At 47.7% G+C, this 26,008-nt stretch overlaps 1 protein-coding gene across 4 annotated transcripts in view; it reads right to left on the bottom strand.

Moving 5' to 3' along the window:
- Positions 1 to 26,008, bottom strand: part of GSG1L (GSG1 like) — a 253,377-nt gene that overhangs the window by 78,035 nt on the left and 149,334 nt on the right. For 3 of the 4 annotated variants that reach the window (XM_043914579.1, XM_043914576.1, XM_043914580.1), the window contains one exon: positions 9,060 to 9,212. The exons of the other annotated variant lie outside the window; for it this stretch is intronic. In XM_043914579.1, the coding sequence (XP_043770514.1) occupies positions 9,060 to 9,212 (153 nt within the window). The remainder of the gene's footprint in view (positions 1 to 9,059; positions 9,213 to 26,008) is intronic. 4 annotated transcript variants of the gene reach the window in all.

A 26,008-nucleotide genomic window follows, 5' to 3' on the forward strand; every position in this document is an offset into this window, starting at 1 on the left:
AAGGGAGCTATTGAGACCATAATTCCTTGTCTGCAATTTCAAATTCCCAGAAGTTCTGAAATCCAAAACCTTCTTCATAATCCACAAAAATATGACATGGCCTGAACTCATTTAGCAGTCAAACCTGACCTAAAGGGACATGAGGCTGTTGACCATCTTTATTTATCCCCCCAGCATGAACACTCATGTGTTTTGCTGTATTTGCTTACAGAGTACGGCCCTAACCCCTACTGGGGTGTTATGCAATGGATGGTCTATGTATTATGCAACGGATGGTCTATGTGTTACCTTACCTCCTCAATTCTGAAAAGTTCTAAATTCTGAAACACTTCTAGCCCCAAGGGTTTCAGATCAGGGTCTGGGCTGTTTGATGAAAATGATGATGACAAAGACACTTTGTCAGACACTGCATGAGTCCAGACAATTGTAGCACAGCCAATACAGGGTAGCCCCTCAAATATGACAATAAAATCCTCTACCAGCCCAGGAGGATGGGAGCATAGAATCAAAGTAAAGTTATTTTCCAGAAATGAAAGAGCTGCAGTATTCCTCACATACCTGGGTTCAGGGGGTGAGAACCACACAGGTTAGTTTTAGAGGACAAAGTTTGGGGAGCTTCCTGCACTTTTTGTTGGGTGTCTTCCTTTGGCTGGTCCTGGCTGGTCCTTTTTTTTTTTTTTTAATGCATGTTAATTTTATTTTTAATGAATTCATTTTATTTTGGCTACACTAGGTCTTCATTGCTGCATGCAGGACTCCTCTAGTTGTGGGGAATGGGGGCTGCTCTTCACTGCAGTGCAAGGGTCTCTCACGTCAATGGCTTCTGTTATTGCAGAGCCCGGGCTCTTGGGTGAGTGGATTTCAGTAGTTGCAGCACACAGGCTTAGTTGCCCTGCGGTATGTGGAATCTTCCCAGACCAGGGATCGAACCCATGTCCCCTGCGTTGGCAGGTGGATTCTCAACCACTGGACCACCAGAGAGGTCCCAGATTCATATCCTTTACAACAATGCCATAACCCTTAGTGCTCTGCTGAGTTCTGTGAGTAGTCCTAATGAAAGCCAAACCTAAAGGGGTCTTGGGAACACGGATTTGAAGTTAGCTGGTCAGAGGTGAGGGTGACCCGAAGACTCCCTGAACTAACAGCTGGTGCTTGCACATCTGGGGCAGTCGCTGGGAGCATGGGTTCTGATGGCAAATAGCATCAGATCTACACTGCAGGGCACAGGTTAATATCAGTATACTCCCCTTTGCCTTGGTTTGTCCTCACCCCTACTCCCCTGGCCAATGCCAGAGGTCACCTGCAGCTCTAATTGGCAGCTCCTGTGAGTGTTGGTGACCTCCTTCCTCAAACACTTTCCTCCTTAGGTGGAGAAGGTTAGAAATCTGGGGCAGGAAGGGGTGGGGTACTGACTCAGGCGTGACTTACAGCCAGTGGTGGATGGGAGCTGGTGAATAAGTTCCACTGCTTTCTGATCCCTTGTCCTACACAGTCTCTCAGGGGTCCCCAACAGGAGGGAATCCCAGTTTTCCATAGAGGTCACCCACCCACCCACACTCCCTTTACTGGCCCTCCTGCCTTCTTGTCTTACAAATCTACTGTCCCACCATACTTCCTGGGATCACCCCCCAAATAAACTACTTGCACGCATATCTTCACCTTAGGGTTTGCTTTGGAGGAACCCAAATAAAGAAGACCTCTACCATTCCTGGGGCTCTGAGTCCTTCAGCTCCACTGCTGATAATCTCCCAACCTGACGAGTCAACCAACTCCCAACCGCTAGGATTTGCAATCAACCAGTGCCTTTGGGCAACCACTTGTCCACTATTGCATAATAGTCCTGCTTGGTCCTTGGCCAAGCCCACATCACAGGTGTGCCTAGAGACCCAGACCTAGCTAACCAGAGTATTTCATCCTCCAGCATGAGGACTGGTTCAGGAATAAATCTATGAACCTCATTAGTCCAATCATAGTCTCCCTTGGAGTTTTGACTAGAAAGAAGCTCTACTTCTGGAGTCTTATCTAAGCTTGGAGCCACTTGTGACGATCCTGTCTCTGTAAGGATGGGCTTGACTGAGACTGAAGCTAAAAGAAGTCAGAGTCTGGAGATTCTTAGATTCCTGATGACATGATCATCTGGATGCAGCCATACCTGAAGCCTACTCACCCTGTACTTTTCAATTTACATGAAATCAATAGAGTTCAATCACCTTCTCCCACCTGCCTTTCTTCCTTCTGCTAATATGATTGGGTTCTTGTCACTTGCAAGCAAAAGAAACTTTTAATAATATGGAAACATTCATTTCTCTAACTTAGAGCCTCTGCATTTTAAGACACGAAAATACACAAAAGTACTTGCTCTCTCAGCTATGAGCAAGAGGCCTAGTCTGGTCAGGGCAGAAGGAAGGAACAGAAGGAGTTATAGGCAGAGGATTCTTCTAGGACAGGCCTAAGAGGTGGGATAGTTGGTAGAATTACTGTCCCAGGAAACTCATGCTAAAATACAATGGTGGTTCACAGTGTGTGCTTGCTCAGTCCCTTCAGGTGTGTCTGACTCTTTTCAACCCCCTGAACTATAGACCGCCAGACTCTTCTGTCCCTGGGATTCTCCAGGCAAGAACACTGGAGTGGGTTGCCGAGCCCTCCTCCCTGGGATTCTCCCGGCAAGAACACTGGAGTGGGTTGCTGAGCCCTCATCCCTGGGATTCTCCAGGCAAGAACACTGGAGTGGGTTGCCGAGATCCTCCAGGGGATCTTCCTGACCCCGGGATCGAATTCACATCTCCTGCGGCTCCTGCGCTGCAGGCAGATTCTTCACCACTAAGCCACCTGGGAAGCCCAAGCATCCACCAGCTCTGTATTTTTTTGGTCACAAAAGCATCAAAACATCCCCATTCCCATCATACCCCATTCAATTGCCTTTCATTTTTAAGATATTCTGTATTTTAAAAAATTAAAACAACTATTTTCAAATCATATGTTTTGTATATAATGTCACAAAATAATTTCTAAAACATGGATGAAGGTTAAATAATTAAATACAGGCTTAATAGTGATGTACTGTGCAGTGAAATATACACTTTATGATGAAACCAAATATGCCAAGATTACATAAAAGATAAGATTCTAGTTTCCCGGATTCAAAGAGCTACCTCATCCTTGGTCGTTTTTTGTTTAGTTGCAAAATTTCTTTTTCTTGATACTTAACAAAATAGACGCTTGCTGACTTCTCCACAAGGTCTCAGACATGTTTCTCTTCATGCCAGCGCAGGTTTTAGTAAAAGCCCACCGTTGTTAGCATGATGATGTAGGAATTCTCCAAATGACTTTTCTTTCCTTCCTAAGTAGATCACTCTCATCTTTCAGAGGAACTGGGGAAGAAGAGACATCTTCTAGCCTGCTTTCACATCCCCGCCAAGATACAAAACCCTGGCCACTGGGGGAACAGACAGGGGCGAGGAAGCTCCATCTTGCCCAGCACCTCGGCTAAAACCACAGGACCGGGCAGGCAGGGGGACCTGGATCTGGAGCCGCACTGCCCCCGCCCCCACCCCATGTGGAATCAGCCTTGCTCTGTCCTGAGAGACAGAGAAAAGCCATAGCCCATTTCAAGGCCACATTATGACTTTCATGGGCCCCAGGCTCTTTTCCCTTCAACAGCCTGTTCCTCCATAAAATAAATATTAAAAATTACATTTTATGACGGCAGTGGTATAAAAAATATAATCCAGTCTAGATTCATTCTTATGTCTTCATTATTATTCTATTTTTTCCTTCTGATTCTAAAAGCAGTCAAAATTTAAGCACTTTGTGGATACCTAGAAGCACGGGGCTCTCCGGGCTCTGAAGCAGAGAACCAACCATCACAGCCCCTGCCTCCAGCCCTCGGAAGGTGACCCACTCTGTACAACCAGCCCACTGCGGAGCAGAGGATCAGAACACAGCCCTGCTGGCCCCGCCCCACCTCTCCTTCTTGATTTGCTGTAGAGTCCAGATCCCTCCACCCCAGCCTCACTGCAACAGGGCTGGCCCCTGGGGCCACCGTCTACCCCTCAGTTTATTCAGGGACAGCTAGGAACAACACTGACAATAATAATAACCAATGACAATCTGAAGTCCTCAGCCCTGCTCAAAGCACTCTATGTGGCAGGCTCTGGGTTCAGCCACTGACTAGCTATGTGACTGCTGGCAAGTCAGTTTTCCCATCTGAGGAATGGACATAATGTTAGTCCCTCCCACAAGGACACTGAGGCATAAAGATATTAACACATGCAGCAGGTCAGCCTAGTGCTGGTGCAACCTGGCATCTCAGTTGGTATTGGTTATTACAATTAACCCTAACCCACCGATTCATTTTTTTTTTAATATTTATTTATTTGGCTGCGTCATGTCTTAGCTGCCGTGCACTGACTTTTTCCCCTGCATTGGAAGGCAAAGTCTTAACTACTTGACCACGAGGGTAGTCCCCCGCTGGCTCTTTATAACAATTATTTATAATAATTGGTTCCAGTAGGGGCCGCCTCACCTCCTCCTTCTCCTTTGCCCTAGAAGCACTGACCTTGGGCTGAGCACCCCTCATTGTGAGCTGGTTCAGCAGCGTCAGAGCCCTACCCTCTCCCCACACGAACTCAATCGACGGACCCTCCCTACTCCTGCTTGCCTAATTCTTCCCTCCCAGAGGAGCCAACCAGAAGCCCACCCACCTGCTCCAAGCCTCTCACCCCCACCTCCCCATCCTTCCCCAGCTGACTTGTTTCCAAGGGACTCCAGAAAAACCAGCTTTCTGGTTCCTCCAACCAGGTAATTCAGGGCTTGGCTCCCTCTTGGTCTCCTGTTTCTCCTAGGTTTATCTTCTCCCAGTTGGACTGTAAAGAAGGCTGAGTGCCAAAGAATTTATGCTTTTGAACCGTGGTGCTGGAGAAAACTCTTGAGAGTTCCTTGCACAGCAAGATCAAACCAGTCAATCCTAAAGGAAATCAACCTTGACTGTTCATTGGAAGGACTGATGCTGAAGTTAAAGCTCCAATACTTTGGCCACCTGATGCAAAGAGCTGACTCATTGGAAAAGACTCAGATGCTGGGCAACACTGAGGGAAGGAGGAGAAGGGGATGATAGAGGATGAGATGGTTGGATGACATTACTGACTCCATGGATATAAGTTTGAGCAAACTCCGGGAGACGGTGAAGGACAGGGAAGCCTGGTGTGCTGCAGTCCTTGGGGGCGTAAACAGTCAGACACTACTGAGCGACTGAACACAGGCATGGATGGATTCCTTTCTCTCCACCACCTGCTTATCACATCATCTTATCACATGATCTGGCTGCGACATCCTTCTCAGTTAATGTTTTCTGAGGATTTAAAAGGCTTCTCCCTCCCCACCCATGGGTTCACTCCTGCAGTGCGATCCTGACAAACAGGGGGCTTTGAAGTCAGCAGGAGCGGGGTTTAAGTCCAGCTCCACAACTGACCAGCCATGTGACCTTGGGCAAATCAATTAACCTCCCTGAGCCCGGCATTGTTTGCCTGAAATTACGAAGACAATCTTATTTTCTTTCGCAGTAGGACTCCCTGCTAAAGGAAACTGGGGTATTTTTGAGGGGTGAAAACTTTGATAAGCTCTTCAAGGTAGAGGCAAGAGCCCCCTACTTGCTTCCCCATGAGGAGGCTGCTTGTAGAACTGGAGACGGTTGCCTGGGGCTGGCCACCAGCTTTTGTTATGTGACTGGAGTAAGGAGGTTGAGGGGAGGGCTGGATGCTTGGGATAACGGAGGGGATTCTTCGATGCCTGGTAGAGAGAAAGAAAAGGAGAGATAAAGCCACTGACAAAAAAAGGAGCTGGATATCTTGCAGTGTTGCAGGAAGGGGGGACCCCTTCCAGGGCCTGAGAGTGGGCTCTTGTCTAACACTCGGAAGTGAGTTGTCCGAGGAGACACACATGCTGACAAAGCGGGAGACTTTATCGGGAAGAGGTGCCCGGGTGGAGGGCAGCAGGGTAGGTGAACCCAGGAGAACTGATCTGCCATGTGACTCTCACAGCCACAGGTCATCTTATGACAGGATTAGTTTCCGGGTCATCTGGCCAATCATTTTAGCTCAGGTTCTTCCTGGTGGCATCACTCAGCCAAGATGAATTCCAGCAAGGAGGATTCTGGGAGGTTCGTAGGACATGTGAGCTGATGTTTCCTCTCCTTTTGACACCCAGCCTCTTCAGAATGGACCTTCCACCTGCTCTTTTCCCGCCTTCCCCATCTCAGTGGTACCGCTACTTACTCTGTCCCAGCCAAATGACAGCCCAGAGCAAGGGGTCTGGTCATCTCAACCTAGGGTCCCATCCCCAGAATAATGTTTTCAGCTGCATAAAATAAAATAACAAGATTACAGAAGAAACCAGTTATATTGAATTACAATTAGCAAAATACTCAAACACATGTGTCATAATATACGTGCTCCTTCATTACCATGTTAGATAAGATTCAGCGGAAGCTCTAAGAAGCATTGCCCTTTCGAAGGAGTGCATTGCAAGATATCTGCACAACCATAGCGTGATATGAAAACTGCGGTTCCTATTGGTGGCTGCATCACAGGTGCCGCCCACAACTGGGAAGTGTTGCCTCCCTTCATATTTAAAAGATATTCTAAATGTCAGGTAAAGTTAAGAGAAATAAAGATGCAACTTCTCCCCCATCCAGGGTCATGGATGCCCTCAAGTCTGTAGACTCCACACTAGGAACCCCTGACCTAGAGGCTCAGCTTTTCCACAGTCACCCACTCCTGCTTATCTCACCTAATGAGTCTGCAAGCCCTGCAGACTCCTCACTGGAGGGCCCTGGGGCTACACAGTGCTGGGGCCCTCACCCTTTCTCACCTCCTCTCCGGCCTCCTCACCTCCATTCTTGTTCCACTCTGCCCGTGCTGCACCCTGAATCCTCATCCCCCAGTGCAAACCTGACTGTATCACCCTTTGCTCTGGATTCTTCAGTGGCTCCCTATTGCCTGCAGGATAAACTCTACAGACCTTTGCAAAGCACCAAGAGCCTCACCCAGCTCTCCAGCCTCATCTCTCAACATTCCTCCTCACCTGACTTTCCACACTCCCATCACATTGAACTACATGAAGTTGCCAGAATATGACAACTCACTAGGCTTTTTCCTATGCTGTTCTCTCCACCTAGAATGCCCTCCCCAAGTTATCCACTGGGCTTCTCAGATGGTAAAGTACTTGACCACTCGCCTGCCAATGCAGGAGACATAAGAGACACAGGTTCGATCCCTGGGTCGGGAAGATCCCCTGGAGGAGGACACTGCAATCCACTCCAGTATTCTGGCCTGTAGAATCCCATGGACAGAGGAGCCTGGCAAGCTACAGTCCAAAGAGTCACAGAGTCAGACACAACTGAAGCCACCCAGCATGCATGCACGCAAGCTGTCTATCAAGCAAACTCAAAGTTTATTCCAAAGTCTCAGCTCACATGGTTGCTTGCCCATTCCCCACCCGACCCATCCGCACCCCCAGGCAAACATACATTCCGCCCCTTCCCCACCCCCTACCTCCCCACCCCACCCCCATCCTGCCCCGCAGGACTCACCCCTCCCAGTTCACCAAGTTACAATCTTTTAATGAGGCCGTATCTCTGAGTCTATATCTCTCCAAGATCATAAACTTCAGGAGGGCAACAATGGAATTATTTTTTCTTTGACTCCCCCAAACCTAGTACTTTCCCTGGAGCCCAGCAGGTCGTCAGTTGAATAAATGAATAAAACATTAAAAGAGAAAAAGAACTATGAATGAAAACTGATTTTAGGCATAATAAACGCATTTAACAACTGCAAAAAAAGAATAAACTCTCTCTCGATCTGGAATAGCTAAAACAGAGTAAGCAGGGGGCCGAAATCAACACTGTGCCGTGAGGCTCACTCTGATTTTCTGTCCTTCCCTTTACTATTTTGGTTAGATTGCCCACATCCTGGGAATGACGATGCACGCGTTGTGATCTATGGATCATGCTATAATTTCTTGAATTCTGCTCCCTATTCTTTGAGAGATCCTTCTGTTATATATACATACCTCAATTAGGGGCCGATTATTTCCCTTACCTAAAGGTTCATCGTTTCAGTTTCATTAAACAGAGAGTTCTTCCAGTGCATGAAGAATAGGATTAGATTTATAGAAATTCAATTTACATCTGGCTTTTGAGGAATAGCTGTCGTACACAGCCAAGCCACTGCTCTATCTGTCAGGCCTCCTGAAGTTATGGTTTACGGGCTCCTTTCACTCCCTTCTGGCCAACTCCCGGCTTAACCCCTTATGACCTGGATCTGCTAAAGCTATTCTGGGCACCTGGCCACCTAATCCAATGACCTTTCCTTGGAGTCTTCTGTCTCCAGTTCCTGGAGTCGGGCTGCCGCCGCCAACCAACCAGCTCTTCCTAAAACCCTCCAAATCCCTGGCCTTTGCCCATGATCTCTGCTCACCCCGCCCTCATCCTTGAGCTTCCAGATGGGTTTGTTCATTTGGCTTCCTGCTGGCCATCTCCCCAAGGATGTCTCAAGGGCAATAAGCTAAAGCAGATAATCAACGTGCCCACCACCCCCAACAGGTTCCCCTTTCACATCCTTCAGGACACCACCATCTGGCCACTCTCATGACCACCTCCCTCTCCCTTGTGCACACATCCATCACCTCACCATGTGGCATTCATCTCCTGGAAACCTCTCCAGCTAACCATCTCTCTGTCCCGCATGTGTTAAGCTTCACCAAGCGCCGCAACTGTCTGTTTCCATTCATTACTCTAACCCCGGCACTTCTTAGCACCCAACCTGGCACACAAGACCCCATTAAACACGTGCTGGTTCAGAGAATAAGGAAGCAGACAAATCCCACTCTACAAATTGTAACACTGAGGCTCAGAGAAAAGAAGTGATTGGTCCACAGTCACCCGGGGGGGCCAATCAGGTCTTAGCCCGAAGGTGGCTCCACCCCCCGCATTTTCCTCTGCTCTTGAGTACAGGGTTGGTTCTGGTGTGTTCTTCCCCCACTGCCCGAGGCCTCTGCCTTACCTGAGAGCACCGTGAAGACAGCCGCGAAGGCATTGAGCTTGAGCCCGTCGATGACATTGCTGGAGTGGAAGAGCTCGAGACACATGAGGCTGAAGCCAACCACCAGCAGGAGGATGTAGAGGACCTCAGAGACCACCGACAGCCACAGGACCCCTGCACGGAGGAGGAGGGAGGTTGTGAGATGAGGACCCACAGGGCGGGCTCTCCCTGTGTTCACTCCACCCCGTGCCCTTAGGTTGGGGGATCGAGTTGTTTTAGAGAAGACCATCGGATCTAAGATGGGTCCTAACTGGCTCAGGAACCCTAGCTGAAGTCCGTGAGATCATGGCACTCTTGGGGCGATGGTTCCTGGTCCAGGCAGACACGTGGACCATAAGCGGGTCCATTCAGATTGGAGGGAAGAACTTCCATCCTGTGGCTGGATAAGAGGCTCTCTTTCTCATCTGTAAAGTGACTGCCGCTGAGAGCCATCTCAGGGCTGACACTAGCTGCTGAGCAGAGAGATGGAGAGATGATCTCATTGTTATTGTTGTTTAGTTGCTAAGTCAGGTCCAACTCTTTGCGACCCCATGGACTGTAGCCCGCCAGGCTCCTCTGTCCATGGGATTTCCCAGGCAAGAATACTGGAGTGGGTTGCCATTTCCTTCTCCAGGGGATCTTCCCCACCCAGGGACTGAATTCCTGTCTCCTGCATTGTAGGCAGATTCTTTACCACTGAGCCACCAGGGAAGTTTATTGGGATACCCTGACCACCAACCACCAACCCCCCAGGCTTCCCTATAGCTAAGCTGGCCAGTGTGGTAGTCTCTGCTGCCTGTAGCTATAAACATCCCAGCTCTTACACACATCATGGTTGACACTTACATTTTTATTTACCCTGTACCCACCCCATTTTTTTTTCTAGAAACCACTTACCTTCCAAGCCACACTAACCATAGGTTTTGAGAAGGAACTATGGACCAGACCTGGCCAGCAGGAGATGGACGTATGACCCAAGACAGCTCAATGAGTCAGACACAGGACTTTTGCTGGAACTACTGGGAAAGAAAATTCCCTTTTTTCCACTCAGTTTGAGATTGGGAAGGATGAAAGTGGCTGCACTGAGTAGCAAGGGCCTCCCTGAAGGCAGAGCCAAGGCCAAGAAAGGCAGCACCAAGAGACAAAGGAAGATCATGTCCTGTGACATTGTTTGAGCCCCTAGATCCAGCCATGCCTGAAACTGCCAGTCATTCGTTCTTTCAATCAGGGGAACCAAGAATTCTTTTTCTTTGCCTAAGTTGGTTAGAGGTAGAATTTCCATCTCTTACAATCAACAGTACTGATCTTCAGCTTTTCTTTTCTCACAAGCTGTCCTTCCCTATCTCTTTGCCTTTGCACAAGCTGTTCCCTCCACGTTAATGTCCTAGGGACACCCAATACACGCCATCCAGTGAAGGAAGCAAACAAACAGCAATTTCAGATCCCCTGTCTATTGGCTGATGAAGGACCCAGATTCTCAAACATCCACTATCATTCCTGACGCAACAGGCCTTTCAGAGCTTTGAAGAACTTTTCTATTCTCTTTCTCTCTCTCTTTTTGTGCTACAAAAATATCACCTCTCTTGGGCAATCCCTTGGATTTCTGTAAGAGAATAATGTGCTCTTGGCAGCCTGGATGTTGTTAAAACACCCCCTGGCACCGAACACTTGCAGCCTCCAAAGCCCTTTGCTGGCCCAGGGCCCACCAGGCAGCAGGGAGGAAGGCAGGAGGTGCAGGGTGAGTGGGGCCCTGCAGGGGGGCGGATGCCCTCAGGGAGGCCTGGTCTCGCTCCCAGAAGCCTTTACCTCCAGCTGCTGTTGCACTGCTGGTGGGAGGAGGCCGCCCTTCACCACGGTGAGGCTCTCTGACTCAGCCGACTCCCCCACATCGCCCCCGCTCCCCCAGCGGATGCTCTCCTCCTGCCCACGTGGGCCTGGGGCCAAGCCCACACCCCACCACCTGCCCCTCCCAGCAGGGCCCAACTCTGCTCTTTCAGATGGGATGGGAGATGGCATGGGCGTGGGGCAGTGAGATGCTCCAGGAGTGAGTTAACCACGGAGAAACAGGCGCTGGAATCTCAGATGCGTAGCTGGGGTTATGCTGCTTCTTTCTGCCAGATTTATTTTCCTGTCTACCCACTGGGCTCAGAGCATCTGTCTGAAATTTTCAGCCCACCCAAGGCAAGGAAATTAGTAACTATAGTAAGAAGCAGGATCATTGCTGAGGTTATGCTATAGTAGCAGCAATGCCGCACTCAGGGCCAGGGTTTTTAGGCATCTTTCTGGTGCCAAGTCATACTGGAAGGTGTTAATGTTCCACCCGATGTCCTTGCACTTCTTTTCAGTCTTTCTGTCTTTGGAGGATTGTCTTCAGGCAGTCTTTGGACTTCATTTTGCCCATCTTCATTCAGAAAGTACCTGGAAACTTACATTTTTCTTCTCTGCGATGTCATCAGCCAGAGGCTGATCTGGGTGGTCCTGCCCCGTGGCTCTGGCAGAGGCAATTTTGGGACCGGACACACATTGCAAAATTCCCTCTGGGCCAAAGTGGAAGCTGCCCTTCCTGGGCTCTGGCCTGACATCAACCCTTCACTTGCCTTCCTCCCCTCCCCATTCTGCTCTCTCCAGTTCCCTTACCACTCTCCTCTGGGGTGTGCATGCGTGCTAAGTTGCTTCAGTCGAGTCCCACTCTTTGCAATCCCCATGGACTGTAGCCCATCAGGCTCCTCTGTCCAGGGGATTCTCCAGACAAGAATACTGGAGTGGGCTGCCATGCCCTCCTCCAGAGGATCTTCCCAACCCAGGGATCGAACCCACATCTCTTAGGTCTCCTGCAGTGGCAGGTAGGTTTTTTTTTTACCACCAGTGCCACATGGAAAGCCCTTCCCTGGGGGCATTTCTTTATAAATGACGTGCACATGGATCCTCATCCTAGGATCTGCTTCCAGAACTCTGGCCTCAGACACCAGTATTCACACGCATGATCTCCCCTAGTCTTCCTGACAGCTTAGCAAGGCAGCACCCCTTTTATAGATGAGCAAACTGAGGTGCCAAAGGATTAAGCCACTGGTCTACACATCTGGGTAGTGAGTGATACAGTCAGTTTGGGTTCAAACTCAGGCCTCTCTGACTCCAGAAACCATCATGGGCAGGAAGGTTATAAATTAGCAAGAGAGAGTGGCCACTTTGAAGTTATATGTGGGAAGTTGGGTTCCCTGGCCACAGCTCTCATCTACATGCACTCCAGCATCCCTAAGAATTCTTGAGCCAGAATTCCTGCAGGAAGAGGGCCACAGACTGGGATTGTGGTGAGGGGAGGGCATTCTCAATGATCCCAAGCCCAGCTGGCCACGAGGTGTGGTGGGGAAGGAGGTCACAGGGGAAAGTAGATGAGTCTTAAGGATGCTGGTGAGACAGGCTGGGACCTGGGACCCTTGGTTGCAATGCTTGCACCTGGACAAAACTCTCTTCAAGCAACAAAAACACAAAGAAACTATAAGGGACTAAAAATAACTGTGTGCCTGCACAGTTGGGGCAAATAATGGACAATAAGATACAAAAAGACCAAAAACCCAGGGCTTCCCTGGTGGCTCAGTGGTAAAGAATCTGCCTGTAAATGCAGGGGACAATGGTTCCATCCCTGGTCCAGAAAGATCCCATATGCCTTGGAGCAGCTAAGCCCAGTGTACCACAACTACTGAGCTGGCTCTCTGGAGCCCACGCTCTCCAACAAGAGAAGCCACTGCAGTGAGAAGCCTTTGCACCAACAACTAAAGAGTAGCCCTCAGTTGTCACAACTGAAGAAGGCCCGTGAGCAGCAAGGAAGACCCAGCACAGCCAAAAAATATGTAAGTAAAATACAGAGTAAAAAAACACTCTTTAAGAAAACAACTATCACCACTAAAGATCTGGGAGCAAAAGCAGGTACTGCTCATGACCCCTACACACACCACCAACAAAGAGGTGGGCAAGCTACCCCTCTGGCCAGATCCCTGAACTCTCCCCTACCATCACCCCATATAAGGAAACAGCTTGTCCTCTCCCCTCTGGGGAGAGCTCCACCCTGCTGGGGGAGCAAGTAAGAGAAACTGTTGCTTGTTCTCACTCCCTCCTGCTGCATCAGAGGCCCCCAATAAGGCCTGGCCTGAATTACCTGCCTGGCCTCTTATCAATTTGTGTTGATTAAGGAGGCTAAGAACCTTGGTTGGTAACACTGGGAACCAGGCTGAAAAACATGGGCTTGACCCATGACGCAGAGGTAGGTGTTGTCCTAAAGGCCTCAGCAAGGAAAAGACATGCCAGGAGGCTCACTCTGGAAGGGGGCCTGACTAGCAGATCCACTGGAGGCTTTGGCCATGCTCCATGAAGAATGGCGCTAGTGGTAAAGAATCCACCTGCCAATACAGGAGACATAGGACCTAGGACATAGGACATAGGTTTGTGACATTGTACAGGAGACAGGGATCAGGACCATCCCCAAGAAAAAGAAATGCAAAAAGGCAAAATGGCTGTCTGAGGAGGCCTTACAAATAGCTGTGAAAAGAAGAGAAGCGAAAAGCAAAGGAGAAAAGGAAAGATATACCCATTTGAATGAAGAGTTCCAAAGAATAGCAAGGAGAGATAAGAATGCCTTCATCAACAAATAGCTGTGAAAAGAAGAGAAGCGAAAAGCAAAGGAGAAAAGGAAAGATATACCCATTTGAATGAAGAGTTCCAAAGAATAGCAAGGAGAGATAAGAATGCCTTCATCAACGATCAATGCAAAGAAAAAGAGGAAAACAATAGAATGGGAAAGACTAGAGATCTCTTCAAGAAAATCAGAGATACCAAGGGAACATTCCATGCAAAGATGAGCTCAATAAAGGACAGAAATGGTATGGACCTAACAGAAACAGAAGATTTTAAGAAGAGATGGCAAGAATACACAGAAGAACTGTACAAAAAAGATCTTCATGACCCAGATAATCACGATGGTGTGATCACTCACCTAGAGCCAGACATCCTGGAATGTGAAGTCAAGTGGGCCTTAGGAAGCATCACTATGAACAAAGCTAGTGGAGGTGACAGAATTCCAGTTGAGCTATTTCAAATCCTAAAAGATGATGCTGTGAAAGTGCTGCACTCAATATGTCAGCAAATTTGGAAAACTCAGCAGTGGCCACAGGACTGGAAAAGGTCAGTTTTCATTCCAATCCCAAACAAAGACAATGCCAAAGAATGCTTAAACTACCTCACAATTGCAAACATCTCACACACTAGCAAAGTAATGCTCAAAATTCTCCAAGTCAGGCTTCAGCAATACATGAACCGTGAACTTCCAGATGTTCACGTTGGTTTTAGAAAAGGCAGCGGAACCAGAGATCAACATCTGCTGGATCATTGAAAAAGCAAAAGAGTTCCAGAAAAATATCTATTTCTGCTTTATTGACTATGCCAAAGCCTTTGACTGTGTGGATCACAATAAACTGTGGAAAATTCTGAAAGAGATGGGAATACCAGACCACCTGACCTGCCTCTTAAGAAACCTGTATGCAGGTCAGGAAGCAACAGTTAGAACTGGACATGGTTCCAAATAGGAAAAGGAGCACATCAAGGCTGTATATTGTCACCGTGCTTATTTAATTTATATGCAGAGTACATCATGAGAAACACCGGACTGGATGAAGCACAAGCTGGAATCAAGATTGCTGGGAGAAATATCAATATCCTCAGATATGCAGATGACACTACCCTTATGGCAGAAAGTGAAGAAGAACTAAAGAGCCTCTTGATGAAAATGAAAGAGGAGAGTGAAAAAGTTGGCTTAAAACTCAACATTCAGAAAACGAAGATCATGGCATCTGGTCCCATCACTTCATTGCAAATAGATGGGTAAACAGTAGAAACAGTGGCAGACTTTATTTTCTGGGGGCTCCAAAATCAGTGCAGATGGTGACTGCAGCCATGAAATTAAAAGATGCTTACTCCCTGGAAGGAAAGTTATGACCAATATAGACAGCATATTAAAAAGCAGAGACATTACTTTGCCAACAAAGGTCTGTCTAGTCAAGGCTATGGTTTTTCCAGTAGTCATGTATGGATGTGAGAGTTGGACTATAAAGAAAGCTGAGCACAGAAGAATTGATGCTTTTGAACTGTGGTGTTGGAGAAGACTCTTGAGAGTCCCTTGGACTGCAAGGAGATCCAACCAGTCCATCCTAAAGGAAATCAGTCCTGGGTGTTCATTGGAAGGACTGATGCTCAAGCTGAAATTCCAGTACTTTGGCCACCTGATGCGAAGAGCTGACTCTTTTGAAAAGACCCTGAGGCTGGGAAAGATCGAGGGCAGGAGGAGAAGGGGATGACAGAGGATGAGATGGTTGGATGGCATCACCGACTCAATGGACATGAGTCCGGGAGTTGGTAAGGGACAGGGAGGACTGGTGTGCTGTGGTTCATGGGGTCGCAAAGAGTCAGACACGACTGAGCAACTGAACTGAACTGAACTGATGGTTTTTTCAGTAGTCATGTACAGATATGAGAGTTGTACCATAAAGAAAGCTGAGCAGCGAAGAATTGATGTTTTTGAATTATGGCGCTGGAGAAGACTCTTGAGTTCCTTGGACAGCAAGGAGATCAAACCAGTCAATCCTAAAGGAAATCAGCCCTGAACATTCATTGGAAGGACTAATGCTGAAGCTGAAGCTCCAGTACTTTGGCCACCTGATGTAAAGAGTTGAGTCATTGGAAAAGACCCTGATGCTGGGAAAGATTGAAGGCAGGAGGAGAAAGGGGGCGACAGAGGATGAGATGGTTGGATGGCATCACAAACTCAATGAGTTTGAACAAACTCCAGGAGACAGTGAAGGACAGGGATGTCTAGCGTGCTTCAGTCCATGGGATCGCAAAGAGTCGGATACGCCTTAGCAATTGAACAACAACAGTTTATTTACTTATTTACTTACTTATTTGGCTGCAACAAGTCTTAGTTGTATTCTGTTGCTTTTGCTACAAGTTAAGAATGTTGCCTGTAGCCTGAAACATACAGGATGGCCCATTCTCAAGGTTCTGACCTTTAAAAGTGTGACACTTTCCCATTCATACAGAGATTTTTCAAAAGTGGCAGAACACAGAATAACATTTGTCTCACTGGAGGTTTACATGAATATTATGTCCTGAACTAGGTGGACAGTTGCAAGAACAAAGAATTCCTACACCAAGAAGTTTGCAACACTAGCCACAACCCCTCCCCTTTTAGTATAAAAAAAGCCTGAATTCTAACTCGGGCAAGATGGTTCTTTGGGACACTAGTCTCCCATTTTCTCAGTCTGCTAGCCTTCTGAATCAAGCCGTTATTCCTTGCCCCAACAGCACGATTTATTTGCCTTCTGTGCATGTACAAGCTTGGACTCAGTAATACCACCAGAGGCAAGGTGGAGTTAAGTGTGAAGAAGCACAACATTAAATTGTCTGCATCTAAGTGAAAACACTATTCATTTTTCCATTATGTTAAAAACTTTATCAGCTCCACCAAGCTTCTCTGTTTGTTGCCAATATGTTCTTAATACCTTCCTAACACTGTGTTTGAAACAATGTTCAGATCTTCAGCAGTTCCTAGGCAGACTTGATGCTGAAGCTGAAGCTCCAATAATTTGGCCACCTGATGCAAAGAGTCAACTCACTGGAAAAGACCCTGATGCTGGGAAATATTGAAGGCAGGAGGAGAAGGGGATGACAGAGGATGAGATGGTTGGATGGCATCACTGACTCGATGAACATGAATTTGAGCAAGCTCCGGGAGTTGGTGATGGACAGGGAAGCCTGGCTGCAGTCCCTGGGGTCGCAAAGAGTCGGACACGACTGAGTGGCTGAACAACAGCAAGGCAGACCTGAAGAACATTTTGACAGTTTCCTTCTGTGCTGGGAACTATCTCCCCCATCCTCTCTTCCCTCACAGGCCACTGCTCTCCACCCCTCTCTGCCCTGCTCTGTGCCCCAGGGGACTGACTCCTTAAGAACAGCATCCCCAGGCTCCCTGGCCCTCTGAGTCAGCAATGGGGGGCACTAGCTGGAAACTGGACCATGGGAGGAGAGAGGTCAGCATGTTTCTGCCTGCCCCCTCTCAGTCTCTGTCCACTTTTCTGGCAGTGACTTCATTCTTCTGCCCACAACTACAGCTCCTCTGACACAGCTACTATTCTTACAGGCAGCGGAACACCGCTCTGCCCTTTTCTCCTTCCTGCCCAAGGCTGGTAACAGCGCCACTCTGCTGTCAGCCTTCGGGTGCCTCAGGTTCTCTCAACCCTTCCCATGCCTCTATGAGTTCTTTCATCCAACAGCCTTTATTTGAACCATGTGGGGGATTCTGTTTCCTGCAGAGAGCTCCCCAGCACATCATTTTTTATGCCAAGGGATCCAATTAGAGGAGTGATCTAAGCCAGTGATCTCAGACTGGACTCCTGAGCAGCAGCAGCGGCGATGCTTGGGAACCTGCGATGCAAATTCTTGGGCCTTCCTGGATCCGGAAACTCAGAGAGTGGAATCCATCTGTGTCTTAATGGGCTCTCCAGGTGATGCTGATACATATTCAAATACAAACATCACTGATCTGCAGTTCCCTTTCAAACGTACTGAGAATAAAGCAAGTCAACTTTGGGAGGGGGGAAACTGAGTCAATGCTAGACCGTAGGTGTTGGCGCCTGGCAGAGAGAAGGTAGAAGGGGAATAATGGAACAATTGGGAATCATTACATAGTGTCTGGTCTAAAATCAATGCCCACTGTTATCATTAGCACTACGGAACGCACCGTACACACGTGTGAATAAAGGAAGCCAGGAAGGACAGTGGGCTGGGAGTCTCTGGGCAGGATCAGCAGGGAGCCTTGGTGATGCCCGGAAAGGCTCAATAATGACAGAGATGATTGTTTCTAGTCTCTGAAACTTGCCGCTAATGGCTTGATTCACAGCTGAGAACTGGTGACCTCCCGGGGCAGGAGCAATGAAGTGATTTCTCATCAGGTGTGGGGCCCACAAGGTGACAACTAATCCTCTTAGCTGCACTCTTTGCCTTTTTAAAAACCATCTTCGTGACGCCAGCTCTGACCCTCCACTGATGGAGCTGATAGGTTTGGAAGAACGATTTCCCTTTCGCCCAGGAATCCCTCCCTTGCTAAGAGTTTCCAAGGCCAGCCCTTTAATGGAGGGGAAATCATGGATGGGAACCGTGTCTTGGGTGGGTGACCTTGGCTGGGGGAGCCTTACCCCTTCGCCCTCCATTTACTCCACTGAAAAATCGCCATAATAGACTTGTCGTCAGCGTTCAATGAGACAATATCTTGAAGTCACACAAGCCTGACACTTGGAAAGTGTTCACAAGAGCTAAGTGTTACTATTACTTCCTAATTAGTATAATTATTGGCAATTATGATAATTACAAGAGGCAGAGAGGCACAGGGGTGAAGAGCCAGACGTGGGCCAGGCCACCAAGGTTGACACTTGCTCTGCCAGTTATCAGCTGGGAGACTGTGTCATCTCCCATGGTATCTGTTTTCTCGCTTAAACTGGGGATAGATCCAGAATGCACTTATGGATGGTTGTGAAGATAAAGCTATTCAATCAATGAGTGATGTGCTCAGGGCAGTGCCTGGCACATAGCAAGAGTTACGTGCATTCACTATTACTATTATTGTTGTCATCATTGTTATTCACAGGGGTAGAGCCAAGGAGTAGGCAGCCTGGAACGAGTGCATCTCAGCCACGGGACAAATAAAACCCTCAAGGGGAAGGCGAGGAGGGCAGAGGGGGATTGTGGCAAAATCATGTGAAATCCCAAGACGCAATGGCATTTTAAGAGGAAACATTTTTCCTCCCCACATCCATCAGTTTAATATGTCAAGTCACTAAGTCGTGGTCAGTGGCCGCTGGCTGTGGGCTCGGTGACACACCCTCTGAAACCCAGCATGTTAAATCATGTAAATGACGCGGTTTGGGACCTCTGAGGCTAGAAACGGCTCGGTGACACCTGCTGTTTGTGAAATGTCAATATTGGAAACTCAGCGGCAGGGATGCATGGGGGGCTGGGAGGAGAAAGCCAGAGGCCTCGAAGAACTGTAGTGAGGGGCTTTGAGGGTCACCAAGCCCCCAGTTCTCCATCTGCAAATGAGAAATTAGCCCAGAAAAGAGTCAGGATGTGTGTGCGTGTCACAAAGCAGGCTGGGGGCAGACTGGAGCAGGGGCAGGTCTTCCACCTGCCAGGCTATGTGAGGTTGCATCTTTGGGGAGTGAGGGGACGCTATCAGAGGCACAGGGATTGAGATTTTAGGGGAAAGGGGCTGCCTCGGAAATGGTGGCTGCACTGCACGTCTGCAGCCCTGAGTTCCAGCCCCGATGCTATGGGACCTCTGGGAGGCCCTGGTGTCTCCAGGGGCCTCAGTTTCCCTCCTCGGTAAAACAAGTGGCTTCTCAAACAAGCTGCCAACAGGCCGAAGCCAGCCCACAAAATTGTCTTGTTTGGCCCACACAGTATTTTAAAAATATCTGAATTCATTATCAACATTTAAAAATAGGAGACTTCACAGAAAAAAATCCAGATTTCCGGATTTGTTTGCAAAAATGGGTGGATGCAAGAATGCAGGCCCCACACCCCCATATGACTGTGGGGCTGAGGTGGGGTGGCCCCCCTCCTACAGGGCATATATTCCTGGGTCAGCACAGACCCCAGCCAGCCCCCTTCATCCCTTCATGGCTCCTTCCAAGCACTCATGACCATTTGAGTTTACAGCCCCCATACAATGATGTCTAAGGTCATGTCTATCCGTGTCACTCCACAGTCATGCAACATTTTGAGACCCTGTATGGTCCTCCCTGATAAACACATGTAGGAGTGAAATATACATCAAACTCTCAGTTATCCAGCTCCCTCACGAATTCAGGGGTTCTAGCAAACACCATGACACTCCACCATGAAGGTGCTGAGTTTCAAAGGAAATTAGCTTCAAAGGAAAGGCATTCGGCTCTAAAAACATGCCCAGATTGATTTATCTGAGTCAAGCGCATGGATCCAAAAGCTATTTCCAAGAGTCCTGTTGTCTACCCCAGCCCCACATCCTGTCCATGAAGGCCTAAGAGGGTTGGTGAGTGGCTGGAGGGCATGACACTGGGAATCTTCTTTTCATGAGTCAGACAGAAACCTTTTGGACTTTGACTGGAGGTCATGGCAGGGGTGTCTTCCCAGGTGGCTCAGTGGTAAAGAACCTGCCTGCCATGGCAGGAGCTGCAAGAGATGCGGGTTCGATCCCTGGGTTGGGAAGATCCCCTGGAGGAGGGCATGACAATCCACTCCGGTATTCTCACCTGGACAGTCCCACGGACAGAAGAGCCTGGCGGGCTACAGTCCATGGGATCACAAAGCGTCGGACACGACTGAGTAGCTGGAGACGCACGCACAAGCAGACATGCGTGGTGGAGGCCCTAGGCGGCTGCTCCTGCAGAATGTGCAAACACATGGGGCAACAGAGCACCTGGGAAGGGAATGCCATTCAAATGCCGAACTGGGTGTTGCTCTGGAAACACAGGGCCTGAGTGAGGCTGTTTCCTGTGTCAGTCGCCATCTTTTCCAGAACTGTCCTTTTCTCGAGCCTCTCTGGACTTCCCAGGTGGTGCTAGTGGTAAAGAACCCGCCTGCCAATGCAGGAGATGTAAGAGATGTAGGTTCAATCCCTGGGTTGGGATGTTCCCCTGGAGGAGGGCAAGGCAACACACTCCAGTATTTTTGCCTGGAGAATCCCATGGACAGGAGTCTGGCAGGCTACAGTCCATAGGGTCGCAAAGAGTCGGATAGGACTGAAGCAACTTAGCACACACTCATGCACACACAGAGCCTCTCTACACAAACCAAGAGCTACATTTGAACCAGCTCCCCAGCTGACCCGAATGCACGTTCAAGTGTGAGGAGCGCTGTTCTAGAGGATGAAGTTTATCTGTCTTCATATGGGACCCTCATCCTTGACCAGCAGATCCTAAGCAACTCTGCCCACCTCCACCCTCAGCACCAGCTACTTGTTGAACACTTCATCGTCCCCATGCCTCCAGCATAGCCCCGGCCCTTGGAGTGTTGTCTTCCTGGGTCAGCTGAATAATGGCCTCAAAGATATTCACATCCTAATCTCCAGAACTTGTGAAGATATTACCTTACATGGCAAAGGGGACTTTGTAGACATGATACTGCCCCACCCTTGGGCTTCACCATGCAACATGTCAGCTCTTAGTTCCCTGACCAGGGATCGAACCCGTGCCCCCTGCAGTGGCAGCTCGGAATGGAGACGTGATTATGATCTTGAGATGGTGACATTATCCTGGATTAATTGTACGAGCCCAATGTAATCAAAAAAGTCCTTTCAAGAGGGAGGCAAGGCTTCCCTGGTGGCTCGGTCATAAAGCATCTTTCTGCTAATGCAGGAGACGCAGGTTCCACCCCTGGTCCGGGAAGATCCCATGTGCCGTAAAGCAACTAAGCCCATGAGTTAGTCCACTCACTGAAGTCCAACTCCTGAAGTCCAAACACCCTAGAGCCTGTGCTCTGCAACAAGAGAAGCCACCGCAATAGAAACCTACACACCACAACCAGAGACTAGGCCCCCCACTCCCGTCATCACAACTAGAAAAAAGCTTGCACAGCATCAAAGAGCCAGCACAGCCAAAAAGAAATAAATAACTTTAAAAAAAAGAGGGAACCAGGAAGGTCTGAGGAACAAAAAATGTGACAATGGAAGCAGAGATTGGAGTGATATGGAAACATCGGTCAAGGAATGCAGACAGCCTCTAGAAACTGGAAAAAGCAAGGAAATAGGTTCTCCCCTTGAGCCTCCAGAAAGGAATGCTGACACTTCAATTCTAGCCCAATGAGGCTCATTTCAGAATTCTGATCCTCAGAACTTTAAGATAATAAATCCATGTTATTTTAAGTCATTGAGTTTGTGCTTAATATGTTGCAACAGCAATGAGAAACTGATATATCTTCTTTCTTAGTTCAAGACACTGCCTCCAAGAAGCCTCCCCTGACTACCCAGCCCCACTGCAGCCCTCAGACAGACCTCAGCAAAGAAGGAAGCTTCTCTATCACTTCCAGGTAGCTAAATGCCTGGCTGAGATGGAGAGAGCCTGGACTTAAGAGTCAAGCAGGTCTGGATTTGACCTTGGACCCTTACCTAACCTCTCTGAGCCTCAGTCTCTTTGGCCATAAAATGGAGTCAACACTACCAATCTCACACATTTCCTGGGCAAGTTAAGTAAGATTGTGTCTGCAGACCACACCTCCACCCTTCTAGTCTAGTTCCTGGCACATTGTAGGTCCTCAGTAAATGCTGATGTATCAAGCTGACAAGCTGGGCCCAGAGAAATGAGTCGTCCTCCTCTGAGCTCACAACTGAATAAATGAGTTGATCAGTAGAATGGATTCTGATAATGTCTCATTGCCCCCAGAGTTCCACAAGGTCACAGTACCCATCAATTTAGAAATGACTTTGGCAGACATGCCCTTTAGAAATGGCTCTGTTGGAACCCGGGGACAGTCACCGAGCATTTGAGATGTGTCATGGTGACCTTGACCTTCAGCATCAGACTACAATGATTGTCCTTTCTCTTTAGGATCTAGAAGCTGGCCTTGAAAATAATCTCTGGCCCACACATGCCAGGTCCTGGGGAGGAGGCTGGGAGGGAGAGTGTGATGGGAAGCACTTAGAAGTTGACTTCTGGCTGCCACTCCCCCATGGCCTCTCATCACCTGGGCAAGTGCTCCCACCCTGTGAACCTCCCCTCCCCCATCTCTAAAATGGGGTTGCTCTTTAGGCCAGGGAAGTAGGATGGGGTAGATCAGAAGTCACAAACTGGTCTGAAGACAAATTCTTGAGATTCTTTTGTTCTGTTTCCAGGGTTTGTTTGTTTGCTTTTGTTGTTCCTTATCTTTGTCTCTGTCATTCTGTCTTTCTGTCTCTCTTGTTATACGTGGTGTTTGTTTTTAATTTTGAATTAGATACCAACATTTGAAAAACAAGGGCTTCCCAGATGGCTCATCAGTAAAGAATTGGCCGACAAGGCAGGAGACATAGGAGATGTGGGTTCAATCCCTGGGTCAGGAAGATCCCCTGGAGGAAGACATGGCAACCCACTCCAGTATTCTTGCCTGGAAAAAACTTCATGGACAGAGGAACCTGTCCCTCCTGTCCCTCCCTGCAAGGGGTGGGGGGAAGGAAAGGTTTATCTGCCATGAGATGGTAGTGGTGGGCTTCCCTTGTGGCTCAGCTGGTAAAGACTCTGCCTGCAATGCAAGAGACCTGGGTTTGATCCCTGGGCTGGGAAGATCCCCTGGAGAAGGGAAAGGCTACCCACTCCAGTATTCTGGCCCGGAGAATTCCATGGCCTGTATAAACCATGGGATCACAAAGAGCTGGACATGACTGACCAACTTTCTATTCTATTCTATATTCTAAGGGCATGTCCTGCAGGCAGACCTCCTCTCTGCTACTGACCTGCTGTGTGACCTTGGGCAAGTTACTTCACCTCTCTGAGCCTGTTCTCTCATCTACCTCTGAGGGTGGTTGGTTGTGAGGATTCAATAAGACACATAAAGAGGCATAATCCAGGTTCAGGTCACCATAAGCCTCAATACATGCCAGCTATCCCCATTTAACAAATGAGAACATTGAGACTGGGAAAGAAGAAGAAATTCATCTGCAGGATATAAAATTAACACACAGAAATCCCTTGCATTCCTATGCACTAACAATGAGAAAACAGGAAGAGAAATTAAGGAAACAATACCATTCACCATTGCAACAAAAAGAATAAAATACTTAGGAGTATATCTACCTAAAGAAACAAAAGACCTATACATAGAAAACTATAAAACACTGATGAAAGAAATCAAAGAAGACACAAATAGATGGAGAAATATACCGTGTTCATGGATTGGAAGAATCAATATTGTAAAAATGAGTATACTACCCAAAGCAATCTATAGATTCAACGCAATCCCTATCAAGCTACCAACAGTATTCTTCACAGACCTAGAACAAATAATTTCACAATTTGTATGGAAATACAAAAAACCTCGAATAGCCAAAGCAATCTTGAGAAAGAAGAAGGGAACTGGAGGAATCAACCTACCTGACTTCAGGCTCTACTACAAAGCCACAGTCATCAAGACAGTATGGTACTGGCACAAAGACAGAAATATAGATCAATGGAACAGAATAGAAAGCCCAGAGATAAATCCACATACCTATGGACACCTTATCTTTGACAAAGGAGGCAAGGATATACAATGGAAAAAAGACAACCTCTTTAACAAGTGGTGCTGGGATAACTGGTCAACCACTTGTAAAAGAATGAAACTAGAACACTTTCTAACACCATACACAAAAATAAACTCAAAATGGATTAAAGATCTAAATGTAAGACCAGAAACTATAAAACTCCTAGAGGAGAACATAGGCAAAACACTCTCCGACATAAATCACAGCAGGATCCTCTATGACCCACCTCCCAGAATATTGGAAATAAAAGCAAAACTAAACAAATGGGACCTAATCAAACTTAAAAGCTTTTGCACAACAAAGGAAACTATAAGCAAGGTGAAAAGACAGCCCTCAGAATGGGAGAAAATAATAGCAAATGAAGCAACAGACAAAGGATTAATCTCAAAAATATACAAGCAACTCCTGTAGCTCAATTCCAGAAAAATAAATGACCCAATCAAAAACTGGGCCAAAGAACTAAACAGACATTTCTCCAAAGAAGACATACAGATGGCTAACAAACACATGAAAAGATGCTCAACATTACTCATTATCAGAGAAATGCAAATCAAAACCACAATGAGGTACCATTACACGCCAGTCAGGATGGCTGCTATCCAAAAGTCTACAAGCAATAAATGCCGGAGAGGGTGTGGAGAAAAGGGAACCCTCTTACACTGTTGGTGGGAATGCAAACTAGTACAGCCGCTATGGAGAACAGTGTGGAGATTCCTTAAAAAACTGGAAATAGAACTGCCATATGACCCAGCAATCCCACTCCTGGGCATACACACTGAGGAAACCAGATCTGAAAGAGACATGTGCACCGCAATGTTCATCGCAGCACTGTTTATAATAGCCAGAACATGGAAGCAACCTAGATGCCCATCAGCAGACGAATGGATAAGGAAGCTGTGGTACATATACACAATGGAATATTACTAAGCCATTAAAAAGAATTCATTTGAATCAGTTCTAATGAGATGGATGAAACTGGAGCTCATTATACAGAGTGAAGTAAGCCAGAAAGATAAACACCAATACAGCATACTAATGCATATATATGGAATTTAAAAGATGGTGATGCTAACCCTATATGCAAAACAGAAAAAGAGACACAATGTACAGAACAGACTTTTGGACTCTGTGGGAGAAGGCAAGGGTGGGATGTTCTGAGAGAATAGCATTGAAACAAGAATACTATCAAGGGTGAAACAGACCACCAGCCCAGGTTGGATGGATGAGACAAGTGCTCAGGGCTGGTGCACTGGGAAGACCCAGAAGGATGGGATGGGGAGGGAGGCGGGAGGGGGGATCGGATGGGGAACACATGCAAATCCATGGCTGATTCATGTCAATGTATGGCAAAAACCACTACAATATCGTAAAGTAATTAGCCTCCAACTAATAAAAATAAACAAAAAAAAAATTCATCTGTCTCAAGCCTGACAGAGCCAGGCTGAGCAAGTATTAGGGAGATATTATCAACTGGGTGACCTGGATTCAACATTTGCTCAGGATCCCAAAATGAAGCACATTCTAGCCTTCTGCCTGTAGTCTCTTTGTAGTCCTCTTGCAGAATCCAGGGCACTCTGACTTGCCCTCCCTGATCCTGACTCCTGCAGTGTTCCTCTTCCCTGAAACTCACCTAAAAAACTCA

This window comes from Cervus elaphus, chromosome 10 (assembly GCF_910594005.1).
Source record: "Cervus elaphus chromosome 10, mCerEla1.1, whole genome shotgun sequence".
Lineage (NCBI taxonomy): Eukaryota > Metazoa > Chordata > Mammalia > Artiodactyla > Cervidae > Cervus > Cervus elaphus.